Source organism: Cricetulus griseus, chromosome 3, assembly GCF_003668045.3.
Source record: "Cricetulus griseus strain 17A/GY chromosome 3, alternate assembly CriGri-PICRH-1.0, whole genome shotgun sequence".
NCBI lineage: Eukaryota > Metazoa > Chordata > Mammalia > Rodentia > Cricetidae > Cricetulus > Cricetulus griseus.
The window spans coordinates 99,090,047-99,104,779 of NC_048596.1; the positions used below are offsets into that span (position 1 = coordinate 99,090,047).

Here is a 14,733-nt window from a genome sequence, read left to right on the forward strand (position 1 = left end):
GTAACTTTTCCTTTTTGGCTTATGAACCAGTTTAGGACCATGCAGATTTTCTTTACAGTTCCAAGATGCACTCACCAGAGAAGATGAATATCCTTAGAAATGTTCAGAGAAAAGAGTATTTTGGAGAGGTATTCTTTTCACTGTAGTAGATAAACCATCACCCTCAATGATCACACAGGCTCTTACACATGTGATAAAGGTAGTCACTGAAATTCAGTTAACCTCATTCTATACATGTTAACTGGGTGCTTATGATAATTTAGGTACCATATTACATGTTCAAATCTGATGAATTTATGTTGAGAGAAGGTACCCAAACAAAGAGCTAAAACTGAGTGTTCACTCACCACTGACAGTTAGTGTCCTTGCTGATTTTTCCCCGAGTCTGGACAGGTCTACATAGGCTGATCCGATCCAGCTGTCAGTCTGGTGTGGCCTCTCTAAACTGTCATTGCCATAAGCTCGCCACACTTGGATCTCTAGCTTCTCCTCCCTGAAGTACCAAAGCAGTGACGGGCTCCGAGTGACTTCTGCTCTTTTGGATGCCTTGAAAGTAATCACGACCTGGTTTTTGTTTGTAGCTTCCTTAGGCTTCCGGAGAGGGGTCCAAAAGGCTTCTTGACTGTATAGCTTATAGCGAAGGTAGCAGTATGTATTCTTATGAATGTTCTTGTGGCCAGCGAGCAGAACACAGTGGATAGGAAGCCAGAGTCTTGGAGTGGAGATGGTGACAGTGGCTGGTACCTCTTCTTCCACCTTGACAAGATCCTTCAGGCTGCTGTCAAAGGTCCAGCCCAGAAGCTCAGCAGCTTCCAACACCCGCTCTCTATCTCCAGGGTGCGTGAAGGATACAGAAAGCTCCAGGCCTCCTACAATCTTCTGCATAAACTCCAGGCTCTGAGGCAGGCCTTCATCTTCTGGTAAAATGACAGGATACCATCCTGTGATCCCTTATGGAGAAAAGGAAAAGATTTTTTGATCACTGTCTTCAAAGAGAAACACACATCCTCTTTATAAGTCAGATTCCCTATTACCCTGGCCCAATGCTGAATGGAAAACATACCCACACTGAGTTGGGAGCCAGTCTTTCTCTGACCACTGAGAGGCAATGCAATTAGATAGGAAGGATAAGACTAGAAATTGGAAGTTGAGTCCTTTCTTTGGTTGAGAGCCCTAAACTAGTGGTTATTCTGCCTACATCATTAATCTCTCACAGTCTCTTTTCTATATGGCACACATAGGTAAATTCACACTGATCTTATTTACTGAAGTTATAGTAGCTAAATGAAACAATGGTTGAGGAAGTGCCTTGAAGAGAAGTGCTATAGAAAAATGAAATGTTATCATGTTATTGCCAGTGCAAGGGAAAGGAAATGGAACAGCAAGTCAAGTGTTCTGGGATCTAGTTCCTGAACAAATAAATAGCTGTGTGTGTCTGTCCAGACCTTTATTCCATTTGTAGTACAGGACAGGAAAGTGAAAATAGTATCTGAATGATGACTACTTTCAAGTTCTGCTACTCAATAGCTGTGTGGTGTAGGCAAACCAACTTCTTTGAACTCATCTTCTCTGTGAAACTAAAACACTGCCTCTGTATCCTACTAGAGGTTTACTGTGAGGCTCAAATAAATCCCAGGAATTGTCACAACATGCTATATATGCAGAGGTACTGTCACCGGTTTCTCTTCACCATCCCTATTTTTCCTAGAGTTGGGTGAGCTGGACCTCTTCCGTGACTAGGACAGGCCTTCCAATGCCTGAGCGAACTGTGTGAGTTCACAGCATGTCTTCAGGGGTAGGCTTCCTTGTGTATTTTGGATGGGAGGTAGATGGGATTACCTCAGCAAGGCAGGATCAGCACATGATTATTCAGGATCCTTACCAGATCTCTTGACCAGCAGATCTTTTGTTGGAACCTTTACTACTCCAAGCAGATACTCTTTGCATGACTGGATACTGGCTATATCACTGACTGTTAAGTGAAGCAAAAATGAATAATTATTGGTGGGTTACTGAGGCCTGTTTATTAGAACACTTCAATTCTACAGTATACTCCTACAATACTTCTACCCACAAATCAGTGGTGAACTGATGCATCAGGGATTATCTTGCTTACATCCTTGTCTGAATGTCCTTCAGATGTTTTACTCAAACTTCGTTTTTCAGACATATGGGAAAGGTGTACAAAACTCAAGGAGCACATGCCTGTTCTTTACTTAGACCCACCCACTAACATTTGAACACAATTGCTGTTTCCTTCTACATTCTTGCATAAACACTTCACATTCGTATTTGTGCTATGCCCTTTACAAGTTGCAAAGATTATGTAGGGCAGTGGTGGTGCACACCTTTAATCCCAGCACTCAAGTGGATCTCTGTGAGTTCCAGGCCAGCCTGGTCTATAGAGTGAGTTCCAAGACAGCCAGGGTTATTACCCAAAGAAACCCTGTCTCAAAAAAACAATAAAAATTAAACAAAAAAAGATTATGACCCCCACTTTTCAAATTTTTTGTTTGTTTGTTTGTTTTTGTTTGTTTTTTTCGTTTTTGAGACAGGGTTTCTCTGTGGCTTTGGAGGCTGTCCTGGAACTAGCTCTTGTAGACCAGGTTGGTCTCAAACTCACAGAGATCCACCTGCCTCTCCCTCCCGAGTGCTGGGATTAAAGGCATGCACCACCAACGCCTGGTACTTTTCAATTTTTTTCAGGGTATTGTGAAGGAAAAAGTGAGCCGAGCCTCACTTGATTCTGAAGGTGATGGTCATTCAGTGCTTACCTGACTTGGTATTTTCATGATAGATTGCAAAAATAATTTCTGCAAACTCCAATAGCTCTGCCAGGAAACAGGCTTCTCCACTACTGTGCTGAATCACCAGGTTACAGGGGAACTCAATGTGATGGGAGAACTCAGGGCAGAAGGAACAGGCCACATGGCGGGTTCGGCGCTGCTCCCCCTTGGGTAGGAATGAGAGATGAGTGGTGACAGAAGCATTGACTCCTACGGTGGCACTAAACTGTAGAGCAGGTTCCTGCTCAGCCAAAGCCCTGTAGGGGACAAGAGAGGAAATGAGAAGCAGACACCACAACATTATTAGAAATCAGCTTGCATGTCCAGGAAATAGCTCTACCACTTTCACACGATTGGAGCATGCTTATCAATCTTCTCTATATAGGCTTTTGGCTGTGCCACAACATGCTTTTGTAGTAGCCTAGATATGGCAGCATATTTGCATGGAGTGGTCCTAAACAGGAGTATACACTGAGGAGGTCCATGGGGTAAAAAAATTGGGACACTGAAAAAAAATACTAAAACTTGTTATTAGATATACTAAAGTTTCCCTATTCTATATTTAATAATGTATTTAGCATATTAATACAGAAGTACCTAAAGATAATTTATACATATAATAGCATATCCTAACTTGAAAAAATGCTTTTAAATTAAAATGCTCAGTTAAAATTGCTTAGACCACTGACACTGGGAAACTCAAGTTTTAATATAGGAAGTAACCTGATGAAAAACTGCTCTGTACAATCTATGGGGCTTCTGGTAGTGAACAATATTTATTCCTAGTGTATGAATGAACTTTGGGAGCCCATTCCCCCATGGAGGGATACTTTCTCAGCCTAGATACACAGGGGGAGGGTCTAGGCCCTGTCCCAAATGATGTGACAGACTTTGTTGATCCCCCATGGACGGCCTCACCCTCTCTAGGAAGCAGAAGGGGGATGAGATGGGAGGAACCCTGGGCGGGGGGATGGAAAGATGGGAGGGAGAGGGAACTGGGGTTGACATGTAAAATAAGACTGTTTCTAATTTGAATATTAAAAAAACCCTGCCCTGTAGGGCTGGAGACAAGGTTACTATGTCACCACCATAAAGTAAGACAAAAACTATACTTCTCTTAATCTTATTTAAGAACACACCAAGGCAAGATCACTCTGTAAACCTAACACTCCTACTCACTCTGCCTAAAATGGATGACCCTGTAGGTTAAGTTCAACTGTGACTCTAGTCTTGCCTTCTGTCCTTCTAGAGAAAGCTTACTAAGAAAACTAGTGCAGCAAACTCTTGCTCCTTTGAACCCTTTCCTAGATCAGTGATCCCAGCTGGATGCTATTTATCCTTAGTGGTGCCTTCTCAACTAAGATGCCTTCTGCTTCCCCAGGGTGCTTACTTTCTGGCATTGGAATGAGCAGTAGACCTAACTGTGGAATAATCCTTTACACTGTGTGAATATCTCACAGTGATTGGTTTAATAAAAAAGCTGGCTAGCCAGTAACTGATAGAGGTTAGGCAGGACTAGCAGACAAGAAGAGAGCATGAAGAAGAAGAGAAGGAGACTTGGGAGTCTCGAGGAGATGCAGAGGAAGCAGAATAAACAGAAAGACAAAGTACATGAGTAGAGGAAATAACACTTAATACATTCAGAAGCAACAAGTGAACCAGTGACTGGAGCCACGGAGGAAGCAGAGGTAACAAAGATAACAGGAGGTCAAATTATGTAGGACCTTACAAAAATGCAAAGACTGCAGCTTTCTTTTAATAGACACAGTCAGGTTGGAGTCAGTTTTAACAGGTAGGTCATCATCAGTCGTTATGCTGAGAACAGATGCAATGGGTACGAGATGGAAAAAGAGGTGATATTCAGAGACAGACATACATGACCACAAGTTTATAAAGGACATGTAGTAAGCTCAGGGCATGGTTTAGGGTGCAGAGCATAACCATGGCATGAGGGGGCTAAGGAGGATAGAACACAAAGTTGTTGCAAAGTAAAGAAATGGATTTGCAGTAACAGCACCAAGAGTCTTCAAGTGATTCCCTGAAATTCTGAAATGCTTTCTTAACAGAAAGTCAAGGTTAATGAAATGGAAATCTTTCACAAGACAGTCATCCACATGGGAGCATCACACTGGACAGACTGCACCACAGGAGGGTTAAGAAGCACTTTTCTAAGGTAGACTTACTTGGCTGCTGCCTGCAGACCACAGGCTCTGATAATGTGGACTGAAATGGAGACAGCTCGGGCAGCAAGAACTCCCTCTGTTGTTCTTGGACTACGCCGGTACCTCAAACCCACATCCAGCAAACCTGATGAATGACAACAGAAAGAAAGACTACCAGGTCGGCTGGAAGGATCTCTGTTCTTCTAAACCACCAGCTCCTAGCCAGGGAGCCAGAAGGGGGACGACTGCAAACCGGATGAGTGACAGAAGAGATCTGTCCATGCTGTATATTGTACTTCATACAATCACATGACATCTTTTCTAAAAGTCTTCCATACTACAGCCTCTTTCAGAGATAGCTTTAAAGAAGAACTCAACAAACTGTCTCACCGGGGCTCAGGAGGAACAACTCAATCGTAATTAAGGCAAGATGAAACCTTTGGTTTTGACAGATACACTTCAACAAATATCACAGTAACCTGACTTAGAAAGCTAATTCTGATAATTTTGCAGTTTGGATTGCCTTTCTGGAAACCATCAGCTGGTAACACCATTTAAAGTGCCAAATTCTTGTTAAGTTCTTTCAAGTTCTAGCTGTCCCTGTGTCTATCTGTGGTCAGAGGACAACTTGTGGGAGTTGGTTTTTTCCTTCCACCAACTGGGTCGTGGGGACTGACTCAGGTTATCAGAGTTGGCAGCAGGTGCTGAGCTATCTTTCTAGCCTTAATTTAATTTCCTTCTCTTGCAGCTGGAGAGATGGCTCGGCAGTAAGAGCATTTGATGCTCCCGCAGAGGACCCATGTTCAGTTCTTAGACCCATGTGGAAGCCCCATACTGCCTGGAATTCTAGTTTCAAAGATCTGACACCCTCTTCTCAACCCGGAGGGTACTTTGTGCATGAGGATTACATACATATGGATAAGCAAATACTCAGACAGAGAAAATAAAATCATTTTAACTGCCACATATGTTCCAAGGCAGGTGTGCCGTCTGCACATATGTCTGCACACATACATCAAAAGTTTTTTTTTTTTTTTTCTTTTGGATTATTTATTTATTATGTTCTGCCTGCATGTATGCCTGCAGGCCAGAAGAGGGCACCAGATCTCATAATGGATGGTTGTGAGCCACCATGTGGTTTCTGGGAATTGAACCTTTGGAAGAACAGGCAGTGCTATTAACCTCTGAGCCATCTCTCCAGGCCCCCAAAAGTTTTTTAACTTTCTCTCTTAGAGTCAATTTCCAATCCAAGCTAATTACATCCCCTCAGTCCCACTTCTGCTCATGTTGGCTTAGAATAATGCTTTTCTAGTGTACCTATAAAGCACTTAGCATTTGTGCTATGAGGGCTTTTTTTTAAATATTTAAGAGTTTAAGGTAAAATGAGACAAGCAGCATGTATACAGAGCCCATGGAACTGTGAGTTTTCTAAAATTAAATTCATCAAGACAAAGGATATTTACATATACTGACTTTGAAAAGGAAAGATAATATCAAGTCTTCAATTACCTGATGACTGGTTCTTCAATTCTTTGCTGTTCTCAAGTCTGGGGGTTAATGGAAGATTAAAGTTCTGCATTCCCACATCTTCACGGTGCTGCATGGTTACCATGGCACAGATCCTTGATAATGGCAAGGTTCCTTTGGCAACCATCTGGTCCCTTACATTAGGATAATAGTATCTGAAAACCACAAAAGCACAAAATGCCAGCTGGAATAATTACGTGGATAAACAGCACAGTCTGCCCCAGTGATCAGTTTTCAGTAGCTAGTTATCTTTGGAGCCAGCTGTTTTGGACTGGTGGTATATGGTGATGGCTGGACTGGCAGGATATACTGCCTATTACATGGAAACAACTTCATAAATCATACCCTCAGCTCAGGGTGACCTACAGCTTTCTGCACGGGGATCTGCATGTGCTCTGGGCTGTCTCTCCCTCTTTTCCATGGCTCATCTTTGTATCTAGGCTTATGAGATTCTAATTTGCACTAGGATGAGAATATGTTAGTACACACTCTATTGTCTTCTCAGGTCAAACTAATCCATTCTTAGATCATAAAGCTGTACATCAGAGCTAGGAGGTTGTAAAAATCTATTTGTGCTTGGTTTCCGCCTGATTGTAGAAAGTATTTTTGTTATGTGACAGTACTGTTTGTGATCCTACTTTTCCTTCCTGTACACGTCTTTGTATCCTTTTAAACATTTTAGTAGGTTTCCTGGAGTTGTAGATGCTGGGGTGGGGCTGACATCTACAATCAGGTCAGCATTCTTTCTGGAAACCTACCAGTGATTGTAACATTAAGTGGATTCATGTTTTGTGAAGACTGTTATTCTGATGGTGGGAAGAAGCAAGTTTAGAAGTGGGGAGAACAGCTGGGAGGCTGTAATAGTAGTTAAGTATCATATAGTAAAGACCTGAAGTAAACCAAGTGGTACGAGAATATCAAAAATGGTGATTGCTGTGCTTAAAGGACAGTAGGAAATAAAACTAATAGGATTTTACTCCTAGCACAGGTAGAAGTATAGACCTAACTGCTCAGAAGAGCCCAAAATGTAAATCCCAGACACAAGCTACTGTCACATATAAAGAATATAAAGCAAGAGAGGGGGTCCTGCTTAGTTTCTTACAATAGTTCCACCTGATCAAGGACAGGATTCATTATGACTGGACACTTCCTCCCTAAGCAGGGGGAACTGTGCTGTCCATACTGTACCTGCACCAGATTTCAAACTGCACTCCCCCTCCAGGCACGAGCCCCTGGGAGGAGAAGATACTAAGTAGGAGCCTCTGCACAGGAACTTCAGTTGGCAACAGGAGGGAGTGATGGTGCTCGCTATTAAAGATGGGATCTGGGACACACAGCGTGGTTGGAGTTCTAAAGGACTTCAGAGTAATTCCTTTGGGAAAGAAAAATAGTTGAGAATATCTAACATGTAAAAAGATGCTGTATTTGTAGCACACTGACTTATATACGGAGCATTCAATTCTATCCTCATGTTATTTCTGTGAGAACACAGATGAGGACATAGACACCTGGAACGTATTAAAGATTGTAGGTCCCACATCTGCCACAACCTGCATCTTCCAACTGAGCTACTCCTAACATTTCTGTGATTTTGGCCCAGTAAGTACCATGATACTTAACAGATCTCCCTTTGGTGGACAGTATACAAGGGCCCAAAATTTCTATGTCCTTTCACACACTAGTCTTTTAAACAATTATACCTGTCTCTGTGGGTAAGAGTTTTCAAAAAGATTTTGATTTGCATTCTTTAAAAGACTGATGATGCTAAGTGTCTGATTATAATCTGTCCCCCAAAGCCTCAAGTTCTGAAGATTCAGTCCCTAGTGTGGCTATGCTGAGGTGGTGGAGCTTTTAGGAGGTGGGAGCTGGAGGGAAGTGCTTAGGTCACGGATGGTGCTTCTCCCAGGAGGATTAATGCTAGTCTTCTGGACTAAGTAAGTCAGTTCTCCCAATAATGAGTTGGTACTAAGTAATGCCACCCCATGGGCTTGGCCCTTCTAGCCTTCTGCTCTGGCTGATCCATCATTCTGACACAGCCAAGGGAATCCTCAGTAGAGGCCAAAGCAATGGAGGATATGTCACCTCCAAAACAGAGCCAAATTGACCTCGTTTATTTTCTGAAAGTCCCAGCCTCAGACATTTTGTTATATCACCAAAATAGACTAATATAGTATTTTTCTAAGTGCTTATTAGTTATTTGTATGTCTCTAGAGACATTTCTATTCAGCTCTTAGTCAATTTCCAGTCTTTTTTTTTTTTGTGATATAAGGAGTTAAACCCAGGACCTTATATATGCTTAGTCTGGTTCAACTGCTGAGCTGTAACACCTGATTGTTAGAGGCAGTCTCACACCAAGTTGCCCAGACTGGCTATGAATGTGATCCTCCTGTCTCAGTTTCTCAAGGAGTGGGACATTACTCACTTTTACTTTATTTTATTTTATTTTTTTGAGATAGGGGCTCAGGTGGCATAGGCTATCCTTAAATTTGTTATGCAGCCAAGGATGACCTTGATCTTCTGATTCCCCTGCTTCTACCTCCCAAATGCTGGGATTACAGGTGAGCATTACCAAGTCTGACTTATGCGGTCCTGGGGATCAAACCCAGAGATCTGTACATGCTAGGCAGGCCCTCTATCAACTGAGCTACATCCCTAGCTCTAGTTTAAAAAAAAAAAAAAGTTCTTAAAATATATTCTGTATATAAGTCCCTTCTTTGAACTCTAAAGTAATATTGAACGTGCTAGCCAGACGTGCAGATATGAACATTACTTCCTATCAGATGAGATCAAACAAGGCAAAACCCTGCCTTCTTGTGTTGGTTCTTGGAAATGACCAGAAGTCAGAGATGGAAAGGGTAGGGCAGTACAAAGAAACTCTGGCTCTGGTTCTGGGTCTAGGGTTTTTGTTTTGTTTTTCTTGAGACAGGGCTCCTCAGTATGTCCAATAAAAGAACCAAGCATGAGTGAGAAGATGTGGTTCCAGCCTACCATTTTCAAGGAAGTCAGGTCCTTGGAGCACCCTGGGTTGGGAGTCTTGGAATGGAAAGTAGTACTGGATGTAACAATCTGCTTCTCCCCAGACTGTTGCTTGAAGGGGCATGAGCCCTTTAACCATCACCACATGGAACTCAAAATGGTGCTCCATCAATCGGTTTCCTTGATTTTCTGGCTATGAAATGAAGCAGATACTAGTGAGCTTTAAAGGTGAACCTGTTTAGAATACCCTTGCTTGTCTATGAAGAAACCTAACAGAAATCCATGTATAAGTCTCAGTGTAACCAGAACAAGCAGATTTACCCTAGACTGTAAGACTGAGTCAGTGTTAGGAAGTCATAAATGATTCAGAGCATGAGTGGAACACAGGAAGATGGTTTCAGTCTCAACAAATGCTAAAAATGAAGGTGGTAAAATTCAACATCTGTTGTTGATAAAAAGCTCTCAGAACACAGAATAGGACATTGCTTCTTAATAGGAAAAAGGATATATATTTGAAGCAAGCAGGTATTAATTATTACTTCTAAGTAAGCTGGGGATAATGCTGAGACTTGGAGAGGTAGTGAACACATGGTTGCTAAGAGTATTATTTCATAACTGCTACTTGTGTGCTTATTGAGTGTTTATCATGAGCCAGGTATTGTATCCACACCTGCCTTGTATTAGTTGGCTAACATGCCTGACTATGTTGGCTAACAAGCTCCCTGACCCTGCAGTCAGTGTTCTTTAGCTCTGTCTTACACAGCCTCAGCAGACACTAGCAACCAGTTAACAGAAATGTTCAAAGGATGAATTCAGGGTTCAGCTAAGAGAGGGACTATAAGTTTTAAATAACACCCTAACTACAAATCCAATAAATTTAGAGAAGACTGCAATAAGTATTTGTTTTGAAACCCAAAAACATATGAAAGTAATAGTGGTTCAAAAAGTTCCCTTTGGGAAATAGAATTGATCCCTAGAAGAAAAAAAAAATGGCAGAGTGGAGCCCTGTTAAGAGTCACAGCAGCTGCTAAATTTGGCCATATGGTACTAGAGCAACTTAACAACTGATCCTGCAGATGGTGAACTGGATGAAAGACAGTGTAAGAGGGAAACAGTTATATGTGTAAATATCCAACCATACAGGCAAATCTCCCAAGGATTTCCTCCGTGGATGTACCCTAAGAATCATGTTCTAACTTTCATTATGAGTTTAATAGATTTCTGAGTCTATATTGCAAGCTAAAGGCTATATACCAGCTAAAAAGATGTGAAAATATTATAGGAGTATTCTTTATCTGTGCCTTTTATGTAATTTTCAATTAGCAAGTTATGACTCCAGGCAATTAGTACAGAGACTTTGATTCTGTTTTACCACCTATTTGAAAAGAAGTCAAAATCCACAGTATGCAGCTATAATGAAACTAAACATGGAAATGTAATCCAATATACCTTCTCAATTGTACAGCAATGTATAAAATAAATTATTTCTTAATTGTTAGTGAAAAACCAGGCATTTCATTTTTACTTACCATACTGACTTCATCAACACATGGGCTAAGATTTTAGTCTTATGCTTGGGTGTTTGTCTCTTGCAAGACAATTTACATTGGAGGATTAATGCCTGGTTGTCCAAATAGATTTTCTTCTTTTTTTGTGGTACTGGGATCAAAACCAGTCTTTTATATACTAGGTAAGTTATTAAAGATTTGTTTATATTTTATGTGTATGTATCTAAGTATATGCATGTGTACCACATGTGGGCAGGGTGTTGGATCCCCTAGAAGTAGAGTTATGGGGAATTATGAGCTGTCTGATGTATATGCTTGGAAATGGAACTTGGGACTTCCGAAAGAGCAATTAGTGCTCTTAACCACTGAACAATCTCTCCAGCTCCAAAAGTCTTCTCTTGTCTCTCTCCTCCTCCCCTCCCCCCACATCTCTCCTCTCTCTCTCTCTCTCTCTCTCTCTCTCTCTCTCTCTCTCTCTCTCTCTCTGTGTGTGTGTGTGTGTGTGTGTGTGTGTGTGTGTGTGTGTGTGTGTATTTTGAGACAAACTTTCATGTAGCCCAGGTTGGCCTTGAGCTTACTACATAGCCAAGGATAGCTTTGAGTATCTGAGTCTCCTGCCTCTACCTTCCAAGTGCTGAGATGATGGATGTGTGCTGCCACACTTGGTTTTGTGCAGTCCTGGAGATAAAACACAGGGGTTCATGAATTCTAGATAAGCACTCTACCAACTGAGTTACATGCTCAGCCGACTAGGTTAGTTCTTATCATTAACTATAGCTCTAACCCTAGGTTTTGTTTATAAATTCAATGAGCTAAGAGGGATATAAAGATCATTTAAAATATAAGAGAAGAATACCAATGACTCTTCTGACTTAAAACAAGCACTTGTAGGGCTGAGGAGATAGCTTATTGTGGTGGCCTGTGGTTGTAATCCAAGTGCTCAAGAGGCAGAGACAGGTGGGTCCTGGGGTTCACTAGCTAGTCAGCCTAGCATAATTAGTGAGTTCCAGGCCCCATTGAGAAAGCCTGTCTTGAAGGACAAGGTAGAGAGGGCTGGAGTGATGGCTCTGTAGTCTGGAACACTGGATGCTCTTCCAGACAACCTGGGTTTGATTCCTAGCACCCACACAACATCTCATAACATCTGTAACTCCAGTTCAAGTCTGATGCCCTATTTTAGCACCAGGAACAAACATGGTGAATAGATGTATATGCAAGCGAAACACACACACACACACACACACACACACACACACACACACACACACACACACACGAACGATGAAAAATAATTAAAAATCATTTTAAAAGGTAGAGAGCAGTAGAGAACAACAGCCAGTGCTGACCTCTGGCCTTCACCTGCACACACATGTGCATATACCCAAATCATATACACCACACACACACACACACACACACACACACACACACACACACACACACACACACACGCCAGAAAGGTGAAGCGTTCCTAAAGAATGACACATGCATTTAAGTACCAGCTGCTGTATACATGTGTGTACACATGCACTTAAAAAAATAATGTGCACATGCACACACATACCTTCCCCCACATAAAATAAAGCAAGTACTGGAGTGCAAGTTATATGGAGCCTTTCACTGGGTAATGGTTTCACTAAAATGTGTAAGAGAAAATGAGAGTTTTCTGTAAACCATAATGTTGGGTCATTACCATAGCAACAGATGCTACAGGTGGCTGGTCCAGGAAATGGGCTGGCCTAGGGCTGAAGGGAGGGAGTGTTCCTTCTTCATTCTTTAATCTTTGAAGCATCATTATCTGATCTGAAGAACCCATGGCTAGAAAGACTCGAAGACTCCCATTTTGGTGGCCTGAGAACACATCAATCACAGGCATATAGCTGTCGACAGCAACAACTGGGTACCTGGCATCAAGCAGCAGGCGAGAAATCTTGGGATCTCTAGGGAATAAGACATTGTGAATGAGCAAATAACAACTTACCAGTCATGTCAGAGTTGCTTACTTGGCTTATTTTCTCAGTTTGCTAGAAATGGATTGATAACCAGAAAAATAAATTAGTGGCTTTAAAAAACATGATTCTGTTAGTAACCAAACTAAAATTATAAGGAAAGTAAATTCAATCTGCAGTAAGTACAGGGCTGGGAAGGAGTCCAGTTAAATAAGATTTTATCATTTGTTAATAATGGATAATGCCAACTTTTGCAGTGTAAATGGATTAAAAACACTGAAAATGATTAATGCTTCTATGTAGTGAATGTGTAGTAGATGGTAGATATCATTGGTACCATTATCCAGATCTTATCTTTCAGACTGTGACATCTATACCTTTCCGAGTTGACCACATTGACTGTATAAAATCAATTCAACAAGCTCGCTCTGTAATACTGTTCCACTGCAGAGACACTGGACTTGGTGCTGCCACTTACTTGCTGTATGGCTTAAATCACCAATTTAACTTTTCACAGCCCATTTCCTTATTTGTGTAAAATATAGGTTCTGAAACTTCTACAACAGAGTTGTTAGGACTAAACTGAGACAGTTCATGTAAAATGCCAACCAAGGTACTTGGTACACAGTAAATGCTTAGTAATTGGTAGCTACTACTGTTTTGTACTTGATCAACAAAGGATGGCATCTAATAAGATAAGAAGGGAAGTGAAGGAAAGATAGCAGGTCAAATGAATGTCACAACTAAAAAGAGGTGATGTATGTGTGTGTGTGATGTGTGATGTATATTATGTATGTATAATGTGTGTGTGGTGTTTGGAGTAATGTGTGGTGAGTGTGTGAGTGTAATGTGTTCGTGATGTGTGGTGTGTGTGTGTTAGCGGTGGTGGTAGTGAGCTAAAGGCTAGAACAGATACCCATGGTTTCAGCAGTACTCCTCAGCCTGGTTATGTTCAATGTTACCACCATAAGTACCTAACTTATTTCCACAATGCAAACCTATGACGCATTTTCTCACTAAATCATGATTGCTCCACAAGTGAGACAGTGGACTCAGCATCACCCTCATTTTAGAGATGAGGAAAAAGAAGCCAGAGATACTGAATTCCTAAAGTTACAGGACCACTTTCCTCGTCTGTAAAATAAGAACCATGATAATACTTCATGAGGTTATAGTGAAGCTTTAGTGAGATAATGTACACACAAGTGTTGTCTGTAAAATTTGCAACAGAGCCACGCTTGGTGCTTAAACAATTAAAACTCTGCACTTTGAATCAAACAGAAAAGGAAGTCTGTATGAACAGAAATAGCTTCAAGTTAGTCAGTGTTTTACTAGTTATTAAAGAAATATACATATAGTTAGCAAATCTCAACTTGTTACAGAAATCTTGAGAACAGCTGCTATGAACCATATTGCCATTTCATGATGAAGAAGGCAACCATCAGCTGGAAGGCTTCCTCTGGCGCTAGAGCTTTTGAGTAGAGTAGACCCCAGGGCTATCTGGCTCCAACCCTGGTTCTACTCTTACTATGTATGTAACACATAATGTAACTCCTTTGAATCTCTGTTCACTCTTCTACAACTACATCAGAGGTTGCTATGACGTTAAATGCTTTAAGTCCTAAAGTTCTTTTCTCCTTTCATGGTTTTTCAAGACAGGGCTTCTCTGTATAGCTTTGTAGACCAGGTTGGCTTCAAACTCACATAGGTGTGTGCTGCCACCACCTGGCAAGTCCTATGGTTCTTAATGAACTCCTGAAACTCAGGGAAGTAGGGTCTGTGTGGCAGCTTTACAACAGGAGAAAGAACAGGTAGTGCGTAAAAC

The 14,733-nt window shown here is 41.4% G+C and overlaps 1 protein-coding gene across 1 annotated transcript in view; it reads right to left on the minus strand.

Moving 5' to 3' along the window:
- The window catches only part of C2cd3 (C2 domain containing 3 centriole elongation regulator), a 100,657-nt gene that overhangs the window by 40,038 nt on the left and 45,886 nt on the right, over positions 1-14,733 (minus strand). The window contains exons 16-23 of the mRNA XM_027407777.2: positions 12,653-12,899; positions 9,464-9,644; positions 7,664-7,847; positions 6,458-6,630; positions 4,970-5,093; positions 2,775-3,043; positions 1,883-1,972; positions 348-950 (exon numbers count right to left, since the gene is read on the minus strand). Coding sequence (XP_027263578.1) covers positions 348-950; positions 1,883-1,972; positions 2,775-3,043; positions 4,970-5,093; positions 6,458-6,630; positions 7,664-7,847; positions 9,464-9,644; positions 12,653-12,899 — 1,871 coding nt within the window. The remainder of the gene's footprint in view (positions 1-347; positions 951-1,882; positions 1,973-2,774; positions 3,044-4,969; positions 5,094-6,457; positions 6,631-7,663; positions 7,848-9,463; positions 9,645-12,652; positions 12,900-14,733) is intronic.